Genomic DNA, 26908 nt, shown 5'->3' on the forward strand with positions numbered 1-26908 from the left:
ATTGATCATAATTGTTCTATAGTTGGATGGATTATTAATGTCTCCACTTTTAAAAAGGGGTATTGCTAGGCTAGTTGTCGAGTCTCTTGGGAATCCTTGTTAAATGATGTTGTTGAATATTTCCATGATGTGTGGTGCAAGGGTGTTCATTCCCCATTTTAGATACTCTGCTTGAAGTTCAACCAAGTCCTTTGCCTTTCCTGTTTTCAGCGTCTTAATTCCATTCTCCACCTCCTGTAATGTGAAGAGCTTTGAATTTGTGTTGATCCTGGGGGGGACTCCGCCTCATATTCTTTCTCATAGAGTTGCCTTGCATATTCAAACCATTGATTGGCTGTAAAATTATTTTCAATTTGTTTCTTTCTTGGTTGTAGTTCCTGCTAGAAAAGCTTTGGATTATTCTTGCTTAAATATATTAACTCTTCTCTCCTTGTTTGCATGAACTCATCTTTTTTCCTTTTTAGTATCTGCTTATATAACTTTACATTCATCTTCTCCTTTCCTGCCTTTTTCAAGGTTCTCCTTGCCATTTTGCATTCCTCATCAAACCAAACATCTACAGGGAAACAATTTGATTATGATTTCCTATTTTTGCTCTTTTGCACGTCTCAAGTGCACTTTGAATTATATTTGTTAACTCATGACTGTTGAAGCTTTTGAAACCAATTTTGTCCTTCTGAATTAATCTCTCTAACATTGTTTTGAAGATAGTACAATTTTCTTGTGTTAGAAGAATTTTGCCCTTTGATATTGTTTGTCGAGAGCATTGGGTTTTCTTCCAATGCTGCCTTTCTTCTCACCATGATAACCTTATATAAATTGGGTTATGGTCTGATTTTAAGTCCCAAATATGCTCTCCAATACTAACTTCGTCTATCTTTTCTATTAAGCTTTGTGAACACATCACATAAGCAACGCCACTTGTTCCATTGTATATGTTGCAAGTGAAGTTCTGAGACCTTTTCCATCTATCTAAACCATTGCAAATAATTAAGTTAAAAACCCCACACAATGTAAGCAACTCCTCTCCAAAATAATTGCTAACTTTATCATCTTCTGAGGACCTCACCTATTGGGAATTCTCCTCCTCACTCCGGAAGTAAGAAAGTAGACTTAGAGAAAAGTGTGAAATTGATTGTGATGAGCGCCTGCTAAGAAAAAAGTGTGAAATTGTGATGAGCGCCTGCTAAGAAAAAACGTGTGAAATTGTGATGAGCGGGAGTCCTGAAAAAAAAGTGTGTGAAGTTGTGATGGGTTCGAATCCTAGGTCCCTTGTACGCTTGGTCATTAAAAGCCCTTCATTCATTTCCCTCTGTTCCATTAACAACTTAGTCGATGTCTTACTCCTCTCAACGTTCTTGCCTGCGTGGTGTGTGGAGTGCCGAGAGACCACATTTCTTTTTGAAAAGCAAAAGTAGAATACTAATAGTATCCGTTTTATTCTTGGCTCTCGTTGCTGTGGAATAAGGGGCCGTGACCAAAACCCTAGACCATTTCCCGCTACCTTTATAAAACTTAATCTATACCTAGATTGGTTCCACATTTTCTCCGTTGAGCCAGCCTTCCCCGAGGACTTCAGCAGGCGTAAGGGTTTTGGGGAGCAGCAAACACAATGGGAGACGTTACAGAGGATCAACAGTCAATGTCTGCTTCACAGCGCGAACCCTCGCCCCCTGCAACCCCTGCAGCTGCTCCTAGCAAGAAGTCAGTAATCATAACAATTGTTTTTATATTCATCCGTTCATCCCTGCACTTGCTATTTTTTCAATTTTTTTGTTTGAAGCCATTTCACAGCTAAACGCTTCAGAGTGACGCAAACTATAATTATTTATTAATGATTATGTTTTGTGTGCAGCGCTTTGAAGAGGGAAGCAAAGCTCCGCCAGAAGGAAGAGGAGAGGCGTCTCAAAGAAGAGGAGAAGAAGAAGGTAAATGCTCGCATTTTACTATCCTTTTTTCACTCTTCATTGCTGATATATATTACGCTGAATTAGGACAATTTGTCATAATTATAACCTGTTATTCAATTTTACCTCTATATTTACTGGAAAATGACCCCCACAACACTATTTATTGGTTTTAACTACTGCAAACTTCATCTTCGGGTATTGGTTGTAAGTAATACCGATGTTTCAGCGTCGAAGGCAGTGGCATCCCAGGCCACCTACGAATGCTCAATTATCGCCAAAGCACGAATAAGCCGTCGGGGCCAGGTGCACGTCCTGGTGATTTGAGGTTCCTTCTTGCAACAACTTAGCCGAAGTGCTCGTGATTAGTTGTTCATCCTCCAGGGCTTGTCCTGCCCGTGAAAGTGGGTTGCTTGTGGCGCCTGATATTGCAGACCTATTGTAATGCTTCTGGAGTTCAAAGAAACCTGTTTTAAAAAAAGTTGATATTTATCTATAGTACCTTATGTAATCTGCCCAGGGTGAAGTAGACTTCCTTAATTGGAGTTTATGGGTTGTAATAGTCTCTTTATGAATGCAGAGACGTTTAAGTTGCCACTAATTTCATTCCGAATGCAGGTTGCAGCTGCATCTGCATCGGCCACACAGGCGCAGAAGCACCAAAGCATGGAAGATGACGAGGAGAACATGGATCCTACGGTTGGTATCGGATACTTGCAGTTTGGTTATTTCAGCCACAGTTAAATATTTTTTTACTTATTTCAGAAGAGGAGCTCATCTTTTCATAAATAAACACTGTTAATGGTCAGAAACTGTCGAAGTTATCGACATTGATGTTATATTTTGAATAAATTAGAAATACTAGAGAATCCAGGCTCACATCCAATCATCTCATAATTGGATTTTGGTGTTTTTTCTATTGTTCCCTTGGTTATTACTTATCCTTAATTATTAATGGGACTTTGCAATCAAATAGTCTCTTCTGCTCCTCGGTAAAAATATTTTCACTTCAAGGATTGATAGAGACAGAAATCTGCTGCCCGATATTATGCACAAACTGTAATCTTCGAACCTTGTTCCATCAATATTTTAAATTGTCTACAATGCGTAAAACTATGCATTGCCATAAGGAATTACAGCTTGGATCCTCTGTCCATAGTGGGTGCTCTTAAATTGCAGTAATGCACATTTTTAATTCATTAGACTGTCAACCATGTCTGTTTACCATGCATTCTATATGTAAAAATTTCTCACTGTATAACAACCTGGGATTGATAGCTTTCTTGTTATGTAGCTGTCTAACCTCTTTAACATTTGGAGTCTGACTTGACACATATCGAGACAAATGGGCAAAAATACAAACAAAGAGGGTAAGATAACTTGATACAAAGACTCATATGCCATCAAAATCAAACTCACAAGCAAAGTTGTTCAAGTTATCCTTTAAAAGCAGTCATTCAACCTTGCCCTTTTTTTAAAAACAACTGGTTTTTGAGACACTTAATGATCTACTTCAGTTGCCACTGGCTTGAATTTATCAGTTGAAACTATGATCTCATGTAAATTCCTTCCAAATGTTCGGTTTGTGCATCTCTTTTTGCTGTAAGTCTTGCAGCTAGCAATTGTTTGTTCCTCAAAAGAACTCTTTGAGGAAGACATCATCGTATCTCTTAGCTATGTTATCTCTTCTCTGAATCCACCAAGTTTATACCCCACATCCTCACTTAACTCTTTCAAACACATGTGCTTTCATGCAGCATCTGGAGCACGTTGAAATATTGCAAACAAAACTGAAGGAGCTTATCTAATGCACATTTTGGAATGGAATAACTATAACCAATCAATTAGCTGTTTTGATGGATTACAAGCTGGCAGTTAGCAACAGATAACCACGGCCACTTAATATGATTGATAAGAGCTAGCATCAAGCTAGAATTTGGCTGCCTGCAGTCCATTCTTCTGCCATGCTTTGACCTCCTTGATGTGTGATCATTTTAATGTCATAAGTAGGACCGTTATCTAATGGATGCAAACAAAGCCAAGGCAATCATTATCATATAAAAGGAGAAGGCTATGATGAAATGCACAATTTATTACTGTCTTGGCAATGGTGATCAGGTCTCAAGTTTTCATGTAGAGGCAATCATTATCATATAAAGGGAGAAGGCTATGATGAAATGCACAATTTATTACTGTCTTGGCAATGGTGATCAGGTCTCAACTTTACATGTAGAGGCATTCTGATCAATGAAATGACACAAGTTCCAGTAAGATCCAAATCAATTCAACTATCCTCAGCTGAGATTTTGTTATATGATTCTCTCACTATAGAGATCAATTTTAACCTCGTTTGGTCAAATGGAATTCTCAAGTTGTTTTGTCTGCCTGTCTGTTCTGGTTCATTGGGACATTACCTAATAATAAATATTGAGATCTTCAACAACTTGACCATGCGTTTAATTAACTCCTTGGTATGTGCTCCTGTATTCCTTCAATACTATTTGACAAGGTTAATGACTGACATCCAAATCGCTGAAACAGTCGAGTGCTTTATGCTTCTTGCTAAAAATAATCTAGGACCTTGGATAAGAGCAATAAACTCAGCTTCACTGTTGGAACTTTGGAACTTTGAACTATACTCAAACTATAAACACTAATGATCTGAATTTCATATTTCTATACTGCTCATCCTGCTTCATCTCTGCATGGATTTCTCTTTGAATCCCCTGTCAAATTTCACATTTTAATGATCACTCTAGTGCTCTTAATTTTATAAGGTGAATCCCCTGTAAAACTTCCTCTTCATAGAGGTCTTGATCACAATCTAATTGTTTGGTACTTAGATGGTAGAGCATTATCCTGTGACAGATTAATCCTGTAACAGTAATTTGTTATGACTACGAAAGTCTATTGAATATAAAAAAGGCATCTATGAGTTAGTATTTATTATTTTCCCGAAGAAACTTATCTTTTTGTTATTCAGGCTGTTCTTATCTCATCACTATTTAAATGCAATATATGTAATTCATTCTATTGGTAAATTTCTTTCAGAAAGATTTATTGACAAAAGATTTTAATTTTTATTTATAACATGACACAAATTTAACTTCCTATTTTTTTTTTTTTTTAACTGAGAACCAATTCAATTATTTCCTTAGAAGATATATCTGATCCACTACATGTTATTGGTTAATATAGTTTCATCTGTCTTCTTTTCATCGCTCGTGATAGTTAATACTGAATACTTTCTTCATTAAAAGATCTGAATGTCCTCACATGTTTCCATCTTGTCATGTCTTAGTTGATAGTTGATATGTCCTTCGTGCCCCTCTTTGATTTAATAAAATATAGATTCTTTTTCTCAACCATTATAGAGTTTCTAGTTGAAAATGTTTTCTATGAATTGTGATTTTTGGCTCTTTAGGGTAGGGTTTGTTTATATTTTGTGACCTTCTAATTTGATAATTACTTCTTATGATTGTAGAATTTCCTTGAAATTCTGCAACTGCTGTAGTGAACAAATCTGAAACTAATTGTTGCACCAAGACAGAGTTTCTCTACCAATTTGCAGCGGAATAGAACTGAAATAAAAGCACATTCACACAATACAGTAACACATAATTTTTCCAGGGAACCCAGTGGGGAAAATACTCTGCTTTCTGTAGTTTTATTGGTAGAGTAATTTGATCAGATACAAAACAATCTGTCTATGAGGATAGAGATGTTATCTCGCTGACCTAGCATAGACTTGACCAGATCCTTACTTGATTTCTGCTCCTATCCTCTGCGTACAAGCAGGCCCGAATTCTTCTGCGCACTAGCCTTCTTTCCACCACACAATGTCTCCTACTTTGCAGTGCATTGGGCTCCTAAATCTGTGCGCAAAGGCCTCCCTATTTTGTAACGCAAATCCCTCAATCCATGCGCACTTGGTACTCAAGTATACACACAACACAAGCAAACTCTCCTCTCACAAACTTGTGCTCTCTGTTGTCTTGTCTCACAACCTTGTGCTCACAAAACAATGATTCAATTCTGTGCCTTTGTCATTCTTATAAGCAATTTGACCCATCTAAATCTGGCAAGTTTATTTTTAGAAGTATGACTTGTGATTGACTTGTTAACTGTGTCTAACTGACTCTTGCACCTCATCCTAGCCACAAATAACCATTGAGACTTCTCACTTGTTCTTTTCCAAATCTAACCCGCACCAGGAAACAAACAAATTGAGCCTCCAACTACTTGCATGAGTTAAATTGCTTCATGAAATTGTCCTAACTTTTAGGAACTCGTCCTAACTTATAGGAACTTGTGCACGCTAAGAAAGACTGCTTGTGGTCTCTTTGACTAAGGAACACGTCAAAGAAGACCTTACTCGCTACTATTTTCAACACTCCCTCTTAGCGAGGAAGATGCTTTTGGAAGAACCTTGTCCATCTGGATTTGTCTCCAACATTACCACTTTCTTTCTTGTAGCAACCACTCCCTTTGAACTAGAAGACTTCCTTGCTTTCTTTTGCGGACCCTGATCTAAAGACTTGTTTTTTTCAAACATGTTCTGTGAGTCCATCACTTCAGTGATAAGTGCCATGTACCCTGTGTACCTTTGTGGCTGTTTACTATGGTTGAAGGTGGTAATGGGAGATCCAACTCTTTCTTGATCTCTTTTAAACAATTCCTCTGCCCACGTGGCTTGAACTCTTCCTATTCTAGGAGTAACTGATTGAGTGGTTGCCTCCACTTGGCTTGGGCTATGCTCCTCGTCATCCTGCTGGTTAGCCCAACTGCTAACTAGCTTAGACTCACATTGAGATACTGGCTGAGGCTCCATCTTGAGTAACTTCTTCTTAGGTACTCTAATCTGCTCTTGCTCTAAGGACTCCCTTTGAGTTCTTTTCTCCTCAACCATCACTTCTCTACTTTGAGCTCTCCTTGGCTTGTTGCTCAAGGCTGTACCTGTCTCTACCTCGAACTTGTAGAGATTCTTCTACCTTACACCTATTTGCTTCTTACATCCAAAAGCTAAGTGCTAGAGGTAAGCCTTACCTCTGCTAAAGATGACATCATAACCCTTGTCCTCAAGGGTAGCTACTGAAACAAGATTTTGCTTTAATCCTGAAACATAAAGGACATCTCTGAGATGGGGAGGACTACCTAACTCCCTCTAAAAATTGACAGTATCAACTCTTCTAACTGCATACATACCTTCATCTCCTAGCTCAATCTAAAATTGCATGTACTTCTCCTTCAGGTGGCCGAAACTCTTCTTCTTCCTGGTCATGTGGAAGGATGCTCCTAAATCAATATACCATACACTGCTGTCTGTTGAGTTGGCCACGTAAGCTATCAATGAAAAATATTTCTTGAACTGGGCAAAAAATGTATCTACCTCTGCTGATGCAACTACATGATCCTTACTAGACTCCTTTCGCTTAGGACACTTAGTGGCATATTGTTTAAACTCATGGCAACGGAAGCACTTGATCTCGCTTAGAACCTTCTTCTTTTCCTTATAACTGGACTCGACAACTCCTTGGCCCTCTTTTCCCTTGGCCTTGCTGCTCTTGCTTGCCAAGGAAAAGTTCTCCTTGTCCTTTGTCTTCATCGATCTACCATCTCTGGTCCCTCCCCGGATCTCTTCTCGAACACAATCAGTCCATAGCCTTTCCCATTTGGGAAAATTTTCTCTACCACTTACTGCATCTTGGAAACCGTACCAAGACTTGGGAGATTCTTTTTATGATGTTGCATTGGATGTGCCAATCAACTTGTGCTGGTACCTATTTTGTTCCTTGCTCTGATACCATGTAGAATTTCCTTGAAATTTTGCAACTGCTGTAGTGAACAAATTTGAAACTAATCCTTGCACCAAGACACATAATTTTTCTACCAATTTGCAGCAGAATAGAATAGAAATAAAAACACATTCACACAATACTTGCTGTAGTTTTATTGATAGAGTAATTTGAACAAATACAAGACAATCTGTCTATGAGGATAAAGATGTTCTCTTGCTGACCTAACATAGACTTGCCTAGATCCGTACTTGATCTCTACTCCTATACTCTGTGTACAACCAGGCCCAAATTCTTTTGCGCACTAGCCTTCTTTCATGTGCACAAAGTCTCCTACTTTGCAGCACATTGGGCTCCTAAATTTATGCGCAGGCCTCCCTATTTTGTAGTGCAAATCCCTCAATCCATGCGCACTTGGTATTCAAGTATGCACACAACACAAGCAAACTCTTGTCACTCAAACTCATGCTCTCTATTGTCTTGTCTCACAATATTGTGCTCACAAAACAATGATTCAATTATGTGCCTTCGTCCTTGTTATAAGCAATTCGACCCATCTAAATTTGGCAAGTTTATTTTTGGAACTCTGACTTGTGATTGACTAGTTAACTAAGTCTAATTGGCTCTTGCGACTTGTCCTAGCCACAAATAACCATTGAGACTTGTCACTTGCCCTTTCCCAAATCTAATTCACACTAAGACACAAACAAATTGAGCCTCCAATTATTTGCATGAGTTAAACTGCTTCATGAACTCGTCCTAACTTATAGGAACTCTTCCTAATTTATATGAACTTGTGCATGCTAAGAAAGATTACTTGTGGTCTCTTTGACTAAGGCACAAGTCAAAGAAGACCTTATTCGCTACTATTTTCAACAATGACTTCTTACATTAATCTTTCTTGTATTCACATTGATCATAAAGCAGTTACACAAAAGATCTCAACAGTAGAAACAAAGAGATAGCTAAAGAAGAAACACAAGAATTTTTCCCCGGGAAAACTCACTTGGGGGAAAAACCCAACAACCTTTCCTTTAGAGAAATCAGTTCAACAAGGGATGCATCAAATCCTTCCAATCAAAACAAAGGTCAAACTGATCGTGAACATAACTAGGTCAAACCTCAACAATAAGTAGCCTCATAAACTCGTTCTGCTGTGCCTTGGAGATTTTGGCCTTCATCAAGGAATTAGATCTGCCTCAGATTTCTTCCTTCCTTAGATTCATCCTTCTAGAGCCTCATATTCATCCTTTAAATAACCTCAGTAGATATCCATGTTGTGATTCGAATTCTGCGCAATGGAAGAGGTGGAATGGCCTTTATATAGAGATCAAGGAAGCATGAATAGACACGTCTTTAGGGATGGGCTGACTTGGAGCCGACCTTACATTTTGGAGGCAAAAATTCATAATTTGAAAATTCAAATTTCCCTCTTTTTGAAGTTGACATGAAGAACATACCTTGAGTTTATCATTACATTTATTTGAAAGGAAGGCCAACCATAGCTACAAAATTCAACACTCCCTCTTAGCTAGGGAGGTATTCATAATAACTATCTAAATGTTCTCTTGTTGAAATTTTTCTCTAAGAAAAGGTTGAATGAGCTAGCTATGTTGATGTATCTATCCACTAGTTGTGGAAAGCATCCTTCATCAACATCATGTTCAACAAGTCATCACTTGGAGCTGTTCACCAATTATCCAGGTCATCAATTGGAACCTGGTCAACACCTGTGACCTATGGTGAAACCCTGGGCTATTACTAGTCCTACATGCTAATTGAATGGTAACTCTTTTGTCTGATGCTAAAGGCAGTCACTCGCCCACCTGGGGAGCACTTTGGGCCATTCTCCCTCGCCACATTTTGTGGCCCTTGGTCAATACTTTGACCTGTCTATATTTTGACTTAGGGAGAATCTCTGCCCCTTGATGCTACAACATCGACACTCCCTCTGACTAAGGAAAACATTATCAGCTACTCCAACTTGTCCTTGAAGTATACAAACTTGTCAAGCTTTTTCCCGTTGTGTACAGAGTTCGTAAGCTTGCCCTTGATGCGTACAGACTTCTCAAGCTTGTTCTTGAAGTGTACAAACTTCTCCTTGGGATAGAGGCTTTGTGAGAGTGTCAACAACTTGCTTGACTGTAGAAATGCATTGGAACCCCACTGCTCCCTTCTCTACCATGTCTCGGTACTTGATCTCAATGTGCTTCGACTTGTCATCATGGTCGTCTCTTGCACTTACTCAAACAGTCCTGTGAGTAATTATTGAAGCCACACTGCTTCACAACTCGCTAAACTAACTGCAATATATTTGGCCTTTGCAGTCATGAGTGCAATAGATGTCTGCTTCCTGCCCAAGCAGAATCCAAATTGAATCATTATCCTGATTTACTCTTCTTGTCATCAACACTCTTTGCCCAATTTGAATTTGTATATCCCTGCAACTGTGCTTCTCATTTCACACCGAATTGTACCATGCAGGCACCTCAACACATGTTGTGCCTTAGCTACTTTCCGGTCACCCTGACTAGGTGCTCCCTTTGACACTGAAATAGATCTTGTTGTGGCAATCCTGGTCCTGGCTTCTCCCTCTGCTACTTATCTTGGCTTCTCCCTTTGAAGGATCGTGATACCATGCTTATCCAACTTTTGCTACACTTCTAGTTCTAAGAAGTAAAGTGTCCAACCAAGATCCTTCATCTTGAACTCAATGGTCAACTCCATCTAACACCAAAGTAGGGCTTGATTGCTCCCTCTATCATGAAGGCAAATCCTCCTGCCACTGTTGTCCCCTCTGTCACGGAAGTCCTTTTGCTCCCGTAAAAAACAAGTCAGATGATAACAAGATCAACCAGGACTCATAAGATATCCATCTATCCAAGAATACCATGCCCGCGGTTCATACAATGCCTTCTTCTCATGTACCTCAAAGCTCTGTGGTAGCTCTATGTGCACTTCATCTTCCTCAATTACTCGACTGGGGAAAGTGATCTCCACAATCACTTGGTGCATTTTTTAAATCAATAATAATAGTTCTAACATAAATGTACTTGTCAACTGGAGTAAACGTCTTGTCATTAGTCTTCTCCCTCTTTTTGGGAGAACCTTCACAAATCTCCCTTTGTACTTATGTAGGTTGCCATCTACTGAAAGCTTGATCTTGTAGATCCATTTTGAAGTCATCTCTAATTTCCCACAGATCTTGGCATAATCTCCATTATGGCATTCTTCAAACTTGCTGACCTGCCTGCGCCCTCTGAACTAGGAGCTCTTTCGGTCATCTGGCATAGTTCTAGATGTCAGTATAAATTTCTCCTTCTTGAACACAAATCACTCTGGCTGAGTTTATGTTCGAGCTTGGGAGAATCCTCTTGCCACAATTTTGCTTCGTTTTTCCTGATGCTTCCATTTGCTATCAAATATTGGCAGCCTTGACAATGTATCTGCAACCCTCATTAAGAAGCCATGGAAGAAACAGTTATAACCAAGCAAAAAGGAAATACAGACAACAGATTGAGTAATCATAAAAAGATAATAATCAAGGGGGAAATGAGGGGAGTTTGACAGCTCCTTCTTGATCCTTGCATTCTTGCATCCATCTTGTAAACTCATCATCCTTGTCCTCATCACCAACCACTTTCCTTCCTTGCTTGCATGAGATAGGGTTTCTTCTTTCAGTGGAAACGTCAATCTAGGTCTAGCACTAGGGTTTTATCCACTTACCCTAGGTCTTTTCAAGACTTCTTGTCTTCTAGGGTTTACAAATCACTAAGACTTCCAAATGTTATTGACACCTAATATCCTGCCGTGAATCTCATAGCATCTTTGGAGTATCTTACTAGATTATATCTCAAATGAAGTAAAACTCTGCCATATGCTAATCTTGTTCCAACAATATATCTCAGCCAATATAATCAAGATATCTTTTGCATTCTTGACAAGAACTCTTATTCAGTTATACAATATATTTCTTGCAGAAGTTCAAGTTATATGGCATTAGAGGTTTAGATCTTTGCAACTTCTTTTGAGCACTTATCTTTCAATCATACTTCAGAATACCAAACACACTTGGTCTGTTTCTCTTAGCAAGCCTTATTCTGCCTTTCAAACTTTTGAATCATATGTCAAATTTAAAACTTTAAGGTCTTCATCCTCGGACAAATAAGACTTTTATATCTGTCATGTGCAACATTTCTTGCTGAAGTCAATACAGATGGGACAATTCATCGAAACCATAAGAGGAGAAGACAGTGATGTTATTGGTTCAAAGGACTGCTCCATCTGCCTCTTTGTTGATTAGTATTATCATTATGTCAACAAGACATTGAATGCTTCATGTTTCAATGTCTTCCATAGAAGTCTTTGAAGAGAACTTGTTCCATCAATCGAGTTAAACAACCAAACTTAATACACTTCTAACTTATCAACCATGACATGCCATGTCAACTTATTAGTCAAACAATGACCAATATCAGTTGACGCAAGTATATTTGGATTAGTGATGGCCTTTACGAGGCTTGTATTCTGCGTTTAGCACTGTAGGTCAAAACATATTTGCAAATCTTCAAGGTTTCTCTAGAATGCCCTCGTGATCAATATAGACTGCTTTATAAAAGTAAGATGCCTTTATCAGTATGGCAGACCCTCAGCAGACTTGGTTGCTGCTTCTTATATCAGCAGTACCAACAATGAATTATGAAATTCTTGCAAGCATAGTACTGCACTATCTATGTATGCCTTTCCAAACCAAGTAGCTCAACCTTCTTAAAAAAATATTGTAGGAATAGCAATAATTTGTCCTTTACAAGGACAACTCCAGGTCTGCAAATGACTCGCTCTTCACAAGAGAATCTTGATGAGGAATTCAGCTTCTGCCTTGTTGTAACCTTATGAATGCCCTGCCAACAGGAATGAACTCTGTCCCTGTGCATGATGAGCATAGCACTGTGATAAATATGAAAGCATGAAATTTCTTGCTTTCAAATTCAAATTATGAGCCTGCATTCTATCACCAGCATGTCTTATCAGTTTAGTAGGTGTTCATTCAGCCTAGTTCCATCACCCTGAGGTCAACCCTGAGCCTCTCGGTTCCCTGCAACTAGCCCTGAGGCTTCTCGGCTTCCTGCAACCAGCCCTGAGGCCTTTTGATCTTCTGCAATCTGCATTGAGGTTTCTTGGTCTGTGTGGATGTCATACTGAGGCCTTTTGGACCTCCTGAGGCACGGACTGATGCCTTTCGGCCCTCTGTGGCTCGGACTGGGTCTAGCCTCAGATAATTGTGGCCCTTCTTCAAAGAACAATAGCAACTTGGATTTCCAGCAGACAGGTAGCTTGGTTTACTTCTAGGCATAGTTACACGGATACCGCTCCCAGGCATTGGAGAGCACATATGCCATGCTCCCCTGCTCCTGGGAGCTTGGGAGCTGGTAGGAAATGCTCCAAAATCACCGGGAGCTTCAATGGGTACTTTGGAGCTTTTCGGGAGCTTCACTGCAACAGATTTTGATGTTTTGGGTACTTATTTTGACCAGATTTTGATGTTTCGGGTACCTATTTTGAGCAGGGAAGGTACCATTTGTTTATTTTCTAAGTGATACATGCCAGGTCAGGGGGCTGGACTGCATGAACTCTGTAAAGCGACAAAGACGTGGAGATGTAACGAAAGTTTCAACAAAATATAGACAATTGCTAGTCATTCCTTGGCAGCGTCTGTTGCAAATCTTGAATTTCAACAATTGCAAATAAGTCTACTATCTTGAAGCCTATCTTGAAGCTTTAATGATAAGATTCAACGAATTATAGTGATGGTCAGAAAGAGAAAGAGTAGTGTGTGTGTTAATTTCATTCTATAAATTTCCAAACTTGAATGTAAAATAGCATTGCATGAAATCACATAATAATCGAGTAATATCAACGTTTTTTCCGGTTTGGGAGTTCCACATGTTTCTTTGCTGGGAAGGAATTTGATTGGCAAATCGTTGCTTGATTAATATTTTGATTTTTTTGGCAGTGTTTTAAAGTTCAATCTTTTACATATTTCTTTGCAAGATGGAATTTGATTGGCAAATTTTGGATGGAAATAATTTTTTTTAATATATATAAAATTTTAATATATTATATTATTGCCACTCCCAGCTTGATGTTTCCTGTAAATTTGGGCAAAGCTTCTAGCTGTGCCGGATACCTGATCTCCCATACCCGAAGTACCAATGTACCGGAAACTCGTGCAACATAACTTCTAGGGAAAACTTCTTTTCTTAACACAGAAAGCAATTGACTGTGGATTCTTCTTAAGGATCTCGGATTTCTTCAAGACTTGGCAAGCCTGCTCTTTCAGCCAAGCTTTGATACCATGTTGATTTTTCGTGACCTTTTAATCTGATAATTACTTGTGATTTCTTACATTAATCTTTCTTGTAATCACATTTATTGTAAAGCAATTACACAGAAAATCTCAACATATCTCAATGGAGGAGGTGTAATGGCCTTTATATAGAGATCAAGGAAACCAAAATAGACACGTCTCTAGGGCTGGGCTGACTTGGAGCCGACCTTACATTTTGGAGGCAAAAATTCATAATTTGAAAATTCAAATTTCCCTCTTTTTGAAGCCGACATGAAGAACATGTCTTGAATTTATCATTACATTTATTTGAGAAAGGCTAAAACATTAATTATGAAGACTTTGACCATAGATACAGAATTTAATAGGTTTTGCAGTCATTGTTTTTTCAGTATGTTGCATTCTTTTAGGGGCAGTCATATTGGTAAGTACTAAGGGCTGAGGTCCCTATGTTCACATGTTAAGCTGATTCAAATGTGCTTGTATGCAGCAATACTTTGAAAACAGGTTGAAAGTTTTGGCTACATTGAAGAGCTCTGGGGTAAATCCGTATCCCCACAAGTTTCACGTCTCTTCATCTCTCCCCGAGTTCATAAATAAGTATGCAAATTTAAACAGTGGGGAGCACCTTAAAGATGTGGAAGTTTCTCTAGCTGGTAAGCAAATTTATAATTCCCACATTTTTATTTTTTGTTTGGTTATAGCAGGTATCTAATACCAGTTATATTTCCATTATTGTTAATAGTATCCCACATTTTGTAGGGAGAATCATGAGTAAGAGAAGTTCAGGGGCAAAGCTGAACTTCTACGATTTACACAGCGATGGAGCAAAAGTACAGGTCATGGCTGATGCAAGGTATTTTTTTTCCATGGTTGTGAGCACACGATATTGCCCTCTATATACAATAGATCTATATTCAAATATATTGTTGATGTCTTGAATTTCATTGCATAGGAAATCACTTATAAAATTTATTATGAAGCTGAATGTTACTGTCCTTGTGTAAATTGCTTTTTGTAATTTTTATTTTTCCCCTCCTTTTATCTGGTAACTAACATTGTAAAACATTGAAGTATACAGTGGTAAGGATACAGTTAATTGCATTAAACTATAAATTTGCAATGATTGATTGGTATTGGAACATTAGATATGATATTGAATGTGTTCATGCAGTCTCTTGCTAGAATAGGGAATGATTGTGATACTAAAATTGAGATTGAAATAAGTTGAAGTATGTCGTATGAGATTGGTTATAATTACATATTTGCTTGTGAGATGCCCATATCAGAAATAGATTGAAATATTAAGTAGAATATTGAATACGAGGATGTACATGTTAGTGAGATTTCTTACACTCTTTAGCACTGACTCTTGGAGGCCTCTTTGGTCTGGATTAGAAAACATTTATATCTCTTTAAAAGAAGTTGAGAAATTGTGCTCATTTGATAAATTCTAATAATTGCAAACATAAATTAATACTTAGAGGAAGAGAGAAAGAAGAAAGAAGCTGTGTTAATACCCTTGAATGGCCAAAATAATACAATGGAACTCGAAATTACAACCAACAATAATAGTAGTGAGAGGAGTGCCTAAAGCATATCCTACCTTAAAAAACCATGAAAATTTGGATATACCAAGTAAAGGTAAACCCTAAAATATCACATCACACCTATCACTAACTGTAAGATTACAATCTGTTATGACAAAATCTAGCACACCCAATCATGTAAAGTTCCAAGGCGCAAGGCTCTAGGTTGTGCAACTCAAGAAGGCTGTCCACTATCACCACATTAGCTCTTCCTTTCTCTTTTGATTGGCATCCCTAAATGGTAGGATTGCTAAGGCTACAGAGTGGAGGTACAAAGTTATTTAATGAAGAGTAAGCTTGCCGATTTTTATTGCAGATACCAGGACCAAGTGTTATCACACCTTTGGCCAAATGCAGTTAAGGGAGTATAGATTAAAGAGTGCAAGTGCATGAAAATGTAAGCCAATAGGAGCTTCTATGCATGCAACAAATCAGCCTTAGCTTGCTGATTTCTATTACAGAAATTTGTCCTTGGAATGCTAGGTGTGCGATTCAAAATGTTGGTGTGAGGTGATGCTAGATCATGCTAACAGCTATTTGGTTTATTAGGTGTGAGCTATTTACAACAACAATAATGCAAGAGGGGTTAAATTCTCACATTTACATTATCCAAATGAATCAAGGTTCATTACAAGGTTTTCACATCAACAATACAAGGTTTTCCTAAAATAGTTATTGAAATGAATCAAGGTTCATTACAAGGCCTTTACATAAACAATACAAGTTTTTCCTGCAATAGAAATCAAAACATGAAAAGCAAAATTACACAAAAGAAAGCCTTGCATAAAAATGATATACCTCCAATCTTCCATTAGTCTCCAAGCATGTGAAGTACAAATGAAGTCTAAGGGGAGAGCTCCTCAATCCCCAAATTCCCAACAACCATTGCAATTGAGAGAGAGTTCCTCTTTATAGAGCGAGTCTCTTCTCTCATATGATAAGAAATCATTATTTTCTAACTCCATTACAACTCAAACAAATATTATAATAATGTAGTTAGATTCCTCTTAAATCCATGGTTGACCATGTCACAACATCTGGACACTCTCCTTTCTAAGACAACTCACCCTCATCCATGAAACTAGTGAAGAACAAGATAATTCTCATGAGGGGATGATGTACCAATAAAAATATGCACTATTACTGCTCAAATTGTAGGTCAGAGTTGTAAAAGCTCTAATCCACACCATACATTCCAAGTGGAACCTCGAAATGTCACCCACTGTAACCTCAACGACCTACCTTTGCACTTTAGGCAGACTTTCCTCTGGCTCAAGGGGGGCTTCACTATAGAATCACTAGGGCTAAGGAATAAGAAACAAGGTGATATCACAAGCAACCTTAGCAATCGAGCTAGGTTTAGGAGAGAAGAAAAGATTGGTGATGGAGGGATGTAAAGATTAGTGGTAATATCCAAGGGCTATGGAGTGAAGAGAAGATTAGTGATGAGAGGATATCAAGAAGTAAAGCCCTCCTTTTGTCAATTGCTTGGAATAATGGGGCAAGGGAGAGGCTAGCATCTAGAGGATGGGTAATCTCTTGGCCAACTAGGGCACATTGTAAAGTGATAATCCCACTAGGGAGGATTCCTTAGTTTCATTGTCCTCAGCCCAAGGATCGACTATGGCATGAAACAAACCAAGCTAAGGGAACCCCATCAAGGGTTTGCCTAGCAAAGAGGCTCAACACTTACTTCACACCAACAAAGGGAGCATGAAGACTAGTGCCTTTGACATCTCCATCCACATGACAATGTTGCCCCTCAATGGATTGATCTCACTAAGCCTTGTGGTGATCTTAATCACTTACAAATCAAACTCTTACAAATATTGTAGATGGAATGAAGAAAGGACTAGCCTTTTTTGAAACACAGGTCACATAATAGACACCAAACGCCAACATACACCAAAGATATTCTCATTAAACCATAGGGAGAAGAATACTCCTACTACCCAACCATGATTACAAATGAAGAAGTCCTTCCTTTATATAGAGGAGGTAAGGAATTTCCTTTGCAATAAAATAATATTATTTGCAAATTTCCTTAGATCTAGCAAGCAAATACTAGGATTGAAATAAAGGTGGTCAATGCCACATGTGCAATGCGAAATGAATAAATCCCCACAAAAGGTGGTTCAATTCTCCCAACTAGACAAGAAAAATTCCAACAAATTTTAATCTTTGAGAATGATGCCCCCACATCCCTCTGAAAAAGCCCACAAGTAGTTTTCCTTGAGGAATGAGCCAAGGATGTCTTTAGAAGAGGTCAAAGTTGCTTTCAAAAGTTCTAATTGTCTCTTGAAATGCTTGAATATTTCTTGTATGATGAGATAAGGTCCAACATTCCCCTTGTGCAATGTCATTATTAAATTATGATTCAATTTTAAATGGACATTACTTTTCAAACAACTTTGTAAAATATAGAAAAAATGGTCCCAATACATCTTCATCACGTTTCAAATGGGTCTTGATGGTAATACCTTGGGTCAAAACACCTCCTTGACGTGAGGAAGTGACTTTTTAAGTCACAAAATGGGTTTTAAAATCCCTGGCTAGCAAATTGACGTCCAAACATTAATTTTCGGCCTCTATGAAGTCAATTCCATAAAAGATATTAAAACATTTAATACCTTCAATAACTTTTCAAGTGAGGGCCCACGCCCATACCTTTGGTCTAAGGATCTCCAAGAAGCAAGGGGATGACTTTTTAAGTAAAACGTAAGCCACAAACAACTTGAACAACTATGTTGACGTCCAAGATGAAGGGATTTAGCTTCCATTTCCAACACATTTAGTTTTCAAATGGAGGCATCAAGGAAAGTTCACATCATAACAATGTTCCAAGTGCATGCCATTATTGGAATTTAGTAGCCATGGTCGGTATTTTCATCAAAAAATGAAAAGAAAAATTAAATTTGAATTTATGCCCCAACAAATTTCCAAGTCGGCCCCTCTAAGATCAAGTTAGCGTGCCTAAGAGACACGTCTATTTGCATGGACGAACAACTATATGTTGAGCCTATTTGCTCTCCTTCAAGGGCAGATTTAGATCATCTTATGTATCTCTATTTTGGTGGGCTAAGACCTCTAAGGAACCTTGCAGATTTGTGGTTTATATCTTATATGGCATGTGCGGACTTGAGGCACTATGATTTTGTGGAATAGTGCAGACTTGTGGCATCATATCTCTGTGACTTAGGCTGATTTTGTGGCATCATAGATCCAAAGCTTTGTGGCACGACATCCAAAGTTCTGTGACTTGCAGATTTGTGGTTTATATCTTTTATGGCATGTGCGGACTTGAGGCACTATGATTTTGTGGAATAGTGCAGACTTATGGCATCATATCTCTGTGACTTAGGTTGATTTTTGTGGCATCACACATCCAAAGTTTTGTGGCACGACATCCAAAGTTCTGTGACATATCTCATGCGAGTTTTGTAGCATTACAAATCTGACGTTCTGTGGCATCACATCTGAAGTTTTGTGACATATCTTATGCGAGTTTTGTGGCATCACATCCAAAGTTCTGTTGCATCACATCCGAAGTTCTGTGACATATCTCATTTGAGTTCTGTGACATCACACATCCGAATTTTGTGGCATCAAATATGCAAGTTTTGTGACATATCTCATACGAGTTCTATGGCACTCTTTTTGTGATCCACGCGAGCTTCTCTATGGCATTATTTTCTATGGTATGTGAGCTTCTTTGTGTCACTATTCTTTGTGGTATGCAAGCTTCTCTGTGACTCTTTATCTCTGTGGTAAAATAAAGTTCTATGACTGATGAAGAGGACGAAATTCAGACCCATCTGTTGTAGTCTTTGATTATGAACCAATGTTGACTATTTATCTCTCCTTGATTCGTTTTGACCAATGTTATTAGAACCGAATCAGTGATTGAACCAAAAAACCATGAGGACCGGGAATCAGTCAGAACAGGGAAAAATTGGCTTACCATAAACACATAAAAATTCATATTTTAAAGAGGCATAGTTAGAGGCATTATTTGTGATCACTTGTGCAACATTTTCAACCCCTACTTCCATAACTACTTCATCCAAAAGACGAAATAACAATTGTGCATCTTTCACTTGAGTAGACACATCAATAGATTCGAGAAACAAAGTACCTTTTGGACAAGTAATTAAGAAATTTAATATGGTGCGAGATTTACCAACAGTCCATCCATTAGACATAATTGTGCATCCTGTTTTGGTCCATAATTGCTTAATTCTATAAGTTACTCTTTTATTTTTTGGACCTCATTTTGTAAAAGTGCTCTCCTGATATATTGAAAGCTAGGGCCTTTGAAGCTTGCTCCACATGAAGTTATAACTTCAATCATGGGCAAGATAATATGCAGAATTAGTAGCATTAAAAGGTTTGTTTGCATCATACCACCATCTAGCAATGCATTCATATGCAACCTCCCTCTCTATCTTTTTCCATTTAGCATCAAGGATGGGCTGAAAACTAGGGGTGGTGCGGGGTACAAAGAAGGAGTCAATCCCTTTACGGGTTGCTGTCATCTTCAAGTTCAAAGGACGTGAGCTAAGGCCAGAAGTACCCTCTCCAACTCTAGCAGGGAAACTAGAGCAATCTTCAAAACTAGGCATATATTCTTCGAAATCAGGGTCACTAAGTGTAGCATCATTGTTAATTTTAGGTATGTTCTATGCTTAGAGCAATTTATTTCAATTTTCACAGTTAGCTCCATATCTTTTCTAGATTAGCAATCACATCAGCATTAAAGTAAACTACAGATAGAACATAAACATAAATCGCAGAAGACAAGCCAAGACAAGAGGACACAAGATGTGGCGCTAGCCAGGGACAAACCCCAATGTGGGGAACCCTTGATCAATTCTTCTTATATGTTCTTCAATAGTTCAGTAGAGAGAGAGAGATAGTACGTTTACAACAGAAGTCAACACTTTGACTTATCTAGATAAGAGCATAGATCATCTCTAAGAAGATGATACATGAGATTAGTTGAAGACATGTTGCTTCAACTGATTCTCCAAGGTGACTCCTTCATTTATCGTTGTGCTGCATTTCATCATCATGCTGCACCTCACTGTGCTGTACCATGCTGCATCTTATCACGCTTCATTAATCATGACTGTACCCATCACTGTATTGCATTATGTGCCATTGCTGCACCATGTTGCCATCCTGACCTATGTGTTGGCTGCACCTTGCTTTCTTGTTGTCCCTTGCTTGCTTATTGTCCCTAGCATGCTTGTTGTCCTTAGCATTCTGCTTGTTGCATGCTAGTTGTCCCTTGCATGCTAGCTGTAACATTGCATGCTTGGTGTATTTGCTGCTAAGTACCATACAACTGTCCCAATGTTAGTTCGCTGTCCCTTGCATGCTGCTCTCCTTCGGAGACAGATGCTCCGGCTGTTTCGGTAGTTCTTGACAGTTTTGGTAGTTCCCGCTGTTCCCGACAGTTCTGGTAGTTCCAGTTGTTCTGACAGTTCCGACAATTCTGGCTTTTCCCGGTGGTTCCGACAATTTCGACATTTTCGGCTTTTTTGGCTTTTTTGGCTTTTCTGGTAGTTCCAACTTTTCCGACATTTCCAGCTTTTCCAACTTTTTTGACTTTTTCGGCATTTCCGACAGTTCTGGATTTTTCGGCAGTTCTGGCTTTTCCAGCATTTCCGGTAGTTCCGGCTTTTCTGGCAGTGCCAGATTTTCCAGTAGTTCCGGCTTTTCCAGCAGTTTCGGCTTTTCTGGCTTTTTCGGCAATTCCGACTTTTCTAGATTTTCCGGCTTTTCCGACAGTTTCGGCGTTTCCAGCAGTTTCGACTTTTCCGGCTTTCTGCCCTCTGGATCTGGGCAACATTATTCTTTAGGATCTCTCCTCCTACTAAAACCCAAAGACAAGTAGAGAGAGGAAGAGATTCGAAGTGTGTTGAAATGACTTGAAGGCCACCTCTATTTATACTAAAACGTGTTGAGCACACGTGGGGTTTATTTGGTTGATGGGCGACCTTGACGATTTGTCTTATAACACAAATAAATTCATAACTCCATGAATACTTATCGGAATCAGATGATCTTTAGATCAATCCTACACCTCTCAATGAGAGGGATCTAAGAAAAATATCAGCTGCCATAAATAAGATGATCCACATGGAGTTTGGCCCTAGTTGCCCCTCTCAACTTGGGAGAACTCCATCCATTGATCCATATGTCCGACTATACTATCTCTGCCATCAATGCCCTGCATTGCTCTGATTTGCTGAACCACGAAGAAGAAGAATTGATCGAGAATGTCTCATACCATTTTCTACTGACTTGAAGTCAGTTTCATCTGAAGAGAGTGTGTCACATCACTCTTACTGACCCGAAGTCAATTTTATTGATCCTAGATCAATATCATAAGAGAGTGTCTCAAACCACTCATACTGATCCCAGATCAATGTCACAAGAGAGTGTCTCAAACCACTCATACTGATCCCAGATCAGTTTCATTGATCCCAGATCAATGGAGGTCATATTAGCATAGGGAGTACGGTAGATATTGCGATGCATCCATTGATAGTACTACTATGGTTCCTATCCTCATTTCCTTGCTCATTGATCAGATGAGAGGTACTTCCCATGAGTCCCAGACTGCATGGGTAGGATGCCTCGATAGGAGAACTAATCATCCCGTCCATAGGAGAACGAATCATCCTGTCAGTGGATGCCACGTAGAACTAATCATCCTGGCCCACATGAGAACTAATCATCCTGTTCCACAGTCACCACGGAGAACAAATCATCCTGGCCAACAAGAGAACTAATCATCCCGTTCCACAGTTGCCACGGGAGAACTAATCATCCCGGCCCATAGGAGAACTAATTATCTCGGCTTTTTCTGGCAATTCTGGCTTTTCCAGTAGTTCCGACTTTTCCAACAGTTTCGGCTTTTCTGGCTTTTTCGGCAGTTCTAGCTTTTCCGACAGTTCCAACTTTTTTGGTTTTTCCGGCAATTCCGGCTTTTCCGGCAGTTTCGGCAGTTCTGGGTTTTCCGGCTTTTCTGGCTTTTTGCCCTCTGGATCAGGGCAACGTTTTTCCTTGGGATCTCTCTTCGTACTAAAACCCAAAGACAAGTAGAGAGAGGAAGAGATCCAAAGTGTGTTGAAATGACTTGAAGGCCACCTCTATTTATACTAAAATGTTGAGCACATGTGGGGTTTATTTGGTTGCTGGCCAACCTTGACGAATTGTCTTATAACACAAATAAATTCATAACTCCACGAATACATATCGGAATTGGATGATCTTTAGATCAATCCTACACCTTTCGATGAGAGGGATCCAAGAAAACCCACATGGAGTTTGGCCCTAGTTGCCAATTTTAATAATCATTTTTTGACTTTTTCTTATATCTTTTTCAATTCTCTTGTTTTTCCCTTTTTCTTTGTTGTAGACTTCAATTAGACTTTGCATCCATACTTTAAGATCATCAGAAACATTTTCACAAGGTTTTACTTGCCCTTTCCAATATGCTAGGTGTTTTTTAATTTTATGGATCCCTCGACCTTTAACTTTATTCTCACAATAGTTGCAGAATTTTATCCCTTGGTCATTTAAATGATAGTGAACTCAAGCTAGATCATCTTTGTTTTTGGGGGCCATGACAACTTCTACAAGAAGAAATGAAAATGTGCATAGAAAACCCTAATGTTTTTTAGAATTCTATGGCAATTTTTTTTAAGAAAAATAAAAGAGGAATAAAAGCCACGAAATACCTTGAGAAGATCTGTAAATTTTGAGAAGAGAAGCTCCCACAAATAAAAAATAAACTCTTCAATTAACTGCAAAATCTCCCTCACAAGTTTGCCAAGAAAATCCCTCAAAATAATCCTGCAAATTTCAACAATTGTTGAGAAAAAATAGAAGAAAATAATGACCACAATTTTTTTGCAAATAAAAATTACGAATCTGCATAAAGACACTAGGGTTTTTAAATTTTTAGGGAAAAAAAGAACATATTTCTTGAGAAAAATAGAACAATAATAGATGGCAAAAAATACCTTGACTTTCCCACTAAATTTTCTAAAGAAAATAAGCTCCAAAACCCCCCCAAATCAGCTCTGTAGTAGCCTTTAACACATTGGAGAGGGAAAGTAAAACCATGTGAAAATGTTTATGATGATTTTAAACAAAGATGCAAAGTCTAATTGAAGCCTACAATGAAGAAAATGGCAAAAACAAGAGAATTAAAAAAGATATAGGCAAAAGTCAAAAGGATGATGCTACACTTAGTGACCCTGATTTTGAAGAATATATGCCAAGTTTTGATGATTCCCTGCTAGAGTTGGAGAGGGGACTTTTGATCTCAGTTCAAGTGATTTGAACTCAAAGAGAACAGTAGCCCATAAAGGGATTAACTATTTTTTTGTACCCCGCACCACCCCTGGTTCTCAACCAACCCTTGATGCTCAATGGAAGAAGATAGAGAAGGAGGTTGCATATGAATACATTGCTAGATGGTGGTATGGGGTATGATGCAAACCTACTTTTTATTGTTACTAATTTTGTATATTATCAACCCATGATTGATGCTATAACTTCATGTGGAGTAGGCATCAAAGGCTCAAACTTTCAAGATATTAGGGGCCACTTTTACAAAATGAGGTCCAAAGAAATACAAGAGTAACTGCAGAGTTTAAGCAATCATGGACCAAAACATGATTCGCAATTATGTCTGATGGTAGATCTTGCACCATATTAAATTTCTTAATTGCTTGTCTAAAAGGTACTATGTTTCTCAAATCTATTGATGCATCTGATTAGGTGAAAGATGCTCAATTGCTATTTCGTCTTTTGGATGAAATAGTTATGGAAGTAGGTGTTGAAAATGTTGTACAAGTGATCACAGATGATGCCTCTAACTATGCTGCAACTGGAAAGATGTTGGAGGAAAAACACCCCACCATTTGGTTGTCTCCATGTGCAGCCCATTGTTTAGACTTCATGCTTGAGGATATTGGCATTTCTTAATTGCTTGTCTAAAATGTACTATGTTTCTCAAATCTATTGATGCATCTGATTAGATGAATGATGCTCAATTGCTATTTCGTCTTTTGGATGAAGTAGTTATGGAAGTAGGTGTTGAAAATGTTGTACAAGTGATCACAGATGATGCCTCTAACTATGCTGCAACTGGAAAGATGTTGGAGGGAAAACATCCCATCATTTGGTTGTCTCCATGTGCAACCCATTTTTTAGACCTCATGCTTGAGGATATTGGCAAAATTGAGTGGGTGAAAAAGTGTGTGGATGATGCAAAATCCATAATCACGTACATCTACAACCATTCATGGCTTTTGAACCTTATGAGAAAGCACATTGGGGGTAAGGAGCTTGTTCAATCAACCATCACACGATTTGCAACTTTCTTTTTTTGCAATCCCTTTTTCAACAGAAATCAAATTTGAGGAAGCTGTTTTTATGTGATTAATGGAATGCATTTCAGTGGAGCAAAAAAAGTGAAGGGAAACAAATGGTTGACCAAGTATTTGACAAAATATTTTGGTCAAAGACAGAGGATATTGTGCTATTTAGTGAGCCTCTTGTTAGAGTTTTACGGATGGTGGACAGTGATAAAGCTGCCATGGATTTTGTTTATGAGGCCATGGATTAGGTCAAGGAACAAATAAAGACAACATATGGGGATAAAAGACATAAGTACATACCTTTATGGAGAATCATTGATGAAAGACGGAACAAACAACTCTATAGACCTTTACATGCAACTGACTACTACTAAAATCCAAGTTATGTAATTTTGGATTTCAATGCTCATTGCTTATAAGTTTTAAGTTTTAACTTTTGTTGACTTGATGAATATGTTTTTGTTTTTTGAACTTTGAAGGTACCATTACACTACAAATTTTGAGGATGATGGGGAGGTATTAGGGGGATTGTATAAATGCATTTAGTGCATGGTCCTAGATTCCAAGACTCAAGATCAGATTCATAACAACCTTTTGAATTTCAGTGAGAGTATCGGTACCTTTGGCATTTTTATGGTTGGAAGAAATAGAGCAAAGAATCCCCCAGGTAAGAAATGTCAAAATTTGCAAATTATTATATTACTCAATTCAATTTGAAATCGTTGAGTCCAAGTTTCAACTTTCAAATTCATTTGCTAATACTTATTTGCCTTCCACCCTTTTTGTAGCATTTTGGTGACAACAATTTGGTAGTGAATGCTTTCAATTGCAAAAATTTGCAATTCGAATATTGAGGCAAACATGTAGTGCTTCAATGTGTGAGCGCAACTAGAGTGTGTTTGAGCATATACACACTAAGAAGAGTAATCGTTTGGAGCAAAAACGATTGAATGACATGGTTTTTGTTCAGTACAACCTTAGGTTGAGGCACAACTACTTGTTGAATAAAACCCTTAAATCAAATAACCTTGTCTTGGCTGACTTTGATCCAACATCAGAATGCATTGTGGAGAGTCAAGCACCAACATTTGACAATGAAGACTTTTCTTGGTTGGACTTGGACCCACCTCCACAGGGTGCAGAGGCAGAGATATCAGAGGCATCAATAATAGCTTTAGGGTTAAGGGAATCAAGCCAATAATCCCATTGCAGACTTGGATGCTACTCATTCTTCAAATGAGGATAAGGAGGAGTTTCAGGATGATGATTCTGATGAAGACATTGACAATTAGCACTTGTAGGTTGTAGTTGTAGTATTATAGACTGTAGTATCATACTGTCATGTTATTTTGGACTATAAAGATCCTCTAGAGCTTGTTTTTTGATGTTTTTTGGTTCAATGATGTTTTGCACCAAGTGATATTTTTGTTATATGCACTATTACATGCTATATAAATGAGAACTTTTGCATAGTTGTGTATAAATGGTTTGGATTCATATGCATGCACATGAATATATATGTTTTTCTTTAAAACATGAATATTTTATGTGTTTTTGGTAAATCGATTTTGTTTGTTTGTTTGTTCTCTTTATTTGTTACTTCTTTTGGTTTCGGTCTGGTTTCGGTTTGATCACCGGTTCGGTTCTAATAACATTGCTGTGGTGTTTGTTGGTTGTGGCTATTGTTTTAACCTTTGGGCCTTTGGGTTGGGCCACCCTTCTTGTTCACTAGGGATGATTATATTGGTGTGCATAGTTGTTTGTATTCTTGTCACTGCTGTTCGGTGGAATTAGTGTAGTTCGAGTTGGCTTAGTAACAGAGTTTATTTGCAACTGTATTAAGAATTCATAGATCCTCAATTCAATATTT

The 26908-nt window shown here is 38.3% G+C and overlaps 1 protein-coding gene across 1 annotated transcript in view; it reads left to right on the forward strand.

Moving 5' to 3' along the window:
- Positions 1–1248: 1248 nt before the first annotated feature.
- ATKRS-1 (lysyl-tRNA synthetase 1) overlaps positions 1249–26908 on the forward strand; it is a 161052-nt gene continuing 135392 nt past the window's right edge. Inside the window, exons 1-5 of the mRNA XM_089384261.1 lie at positions 1249–1704; positions 1856–1928; positions 2526–2606; positions 14539–14704; positions 14811–14904. Of these exons, the coding sequence (XP_089240387.1) occupies positions 1613–1704; positions 1856–1928; positions 2526–2606; positions 14539–14704; positions 14811–14904 (506 nt within the window). The 5' untranslated portion in view covers positions 1249–1612. The remainder of the gene's footprint in view (positions 1705–1855; positions 1929–2525; positions 2607–14538; positions 14705–14810; positions 14905–26908) is intronic.

This window comes from Pinus tabuliformis, chromosome Q, assembly GCF_031772625.1.
Source record: "Pinus tabuliformis cultivar Carrire ecotype Pingquan chromosome Q, CPIR1, whole genome shotgun sequence".
Lineage (NCBI taxonomy): Eukaryota > Viridiplantae > Streptophyta > Pinopsida > Pinales > Pinaceae > Pinus > Pinus tabuliformis.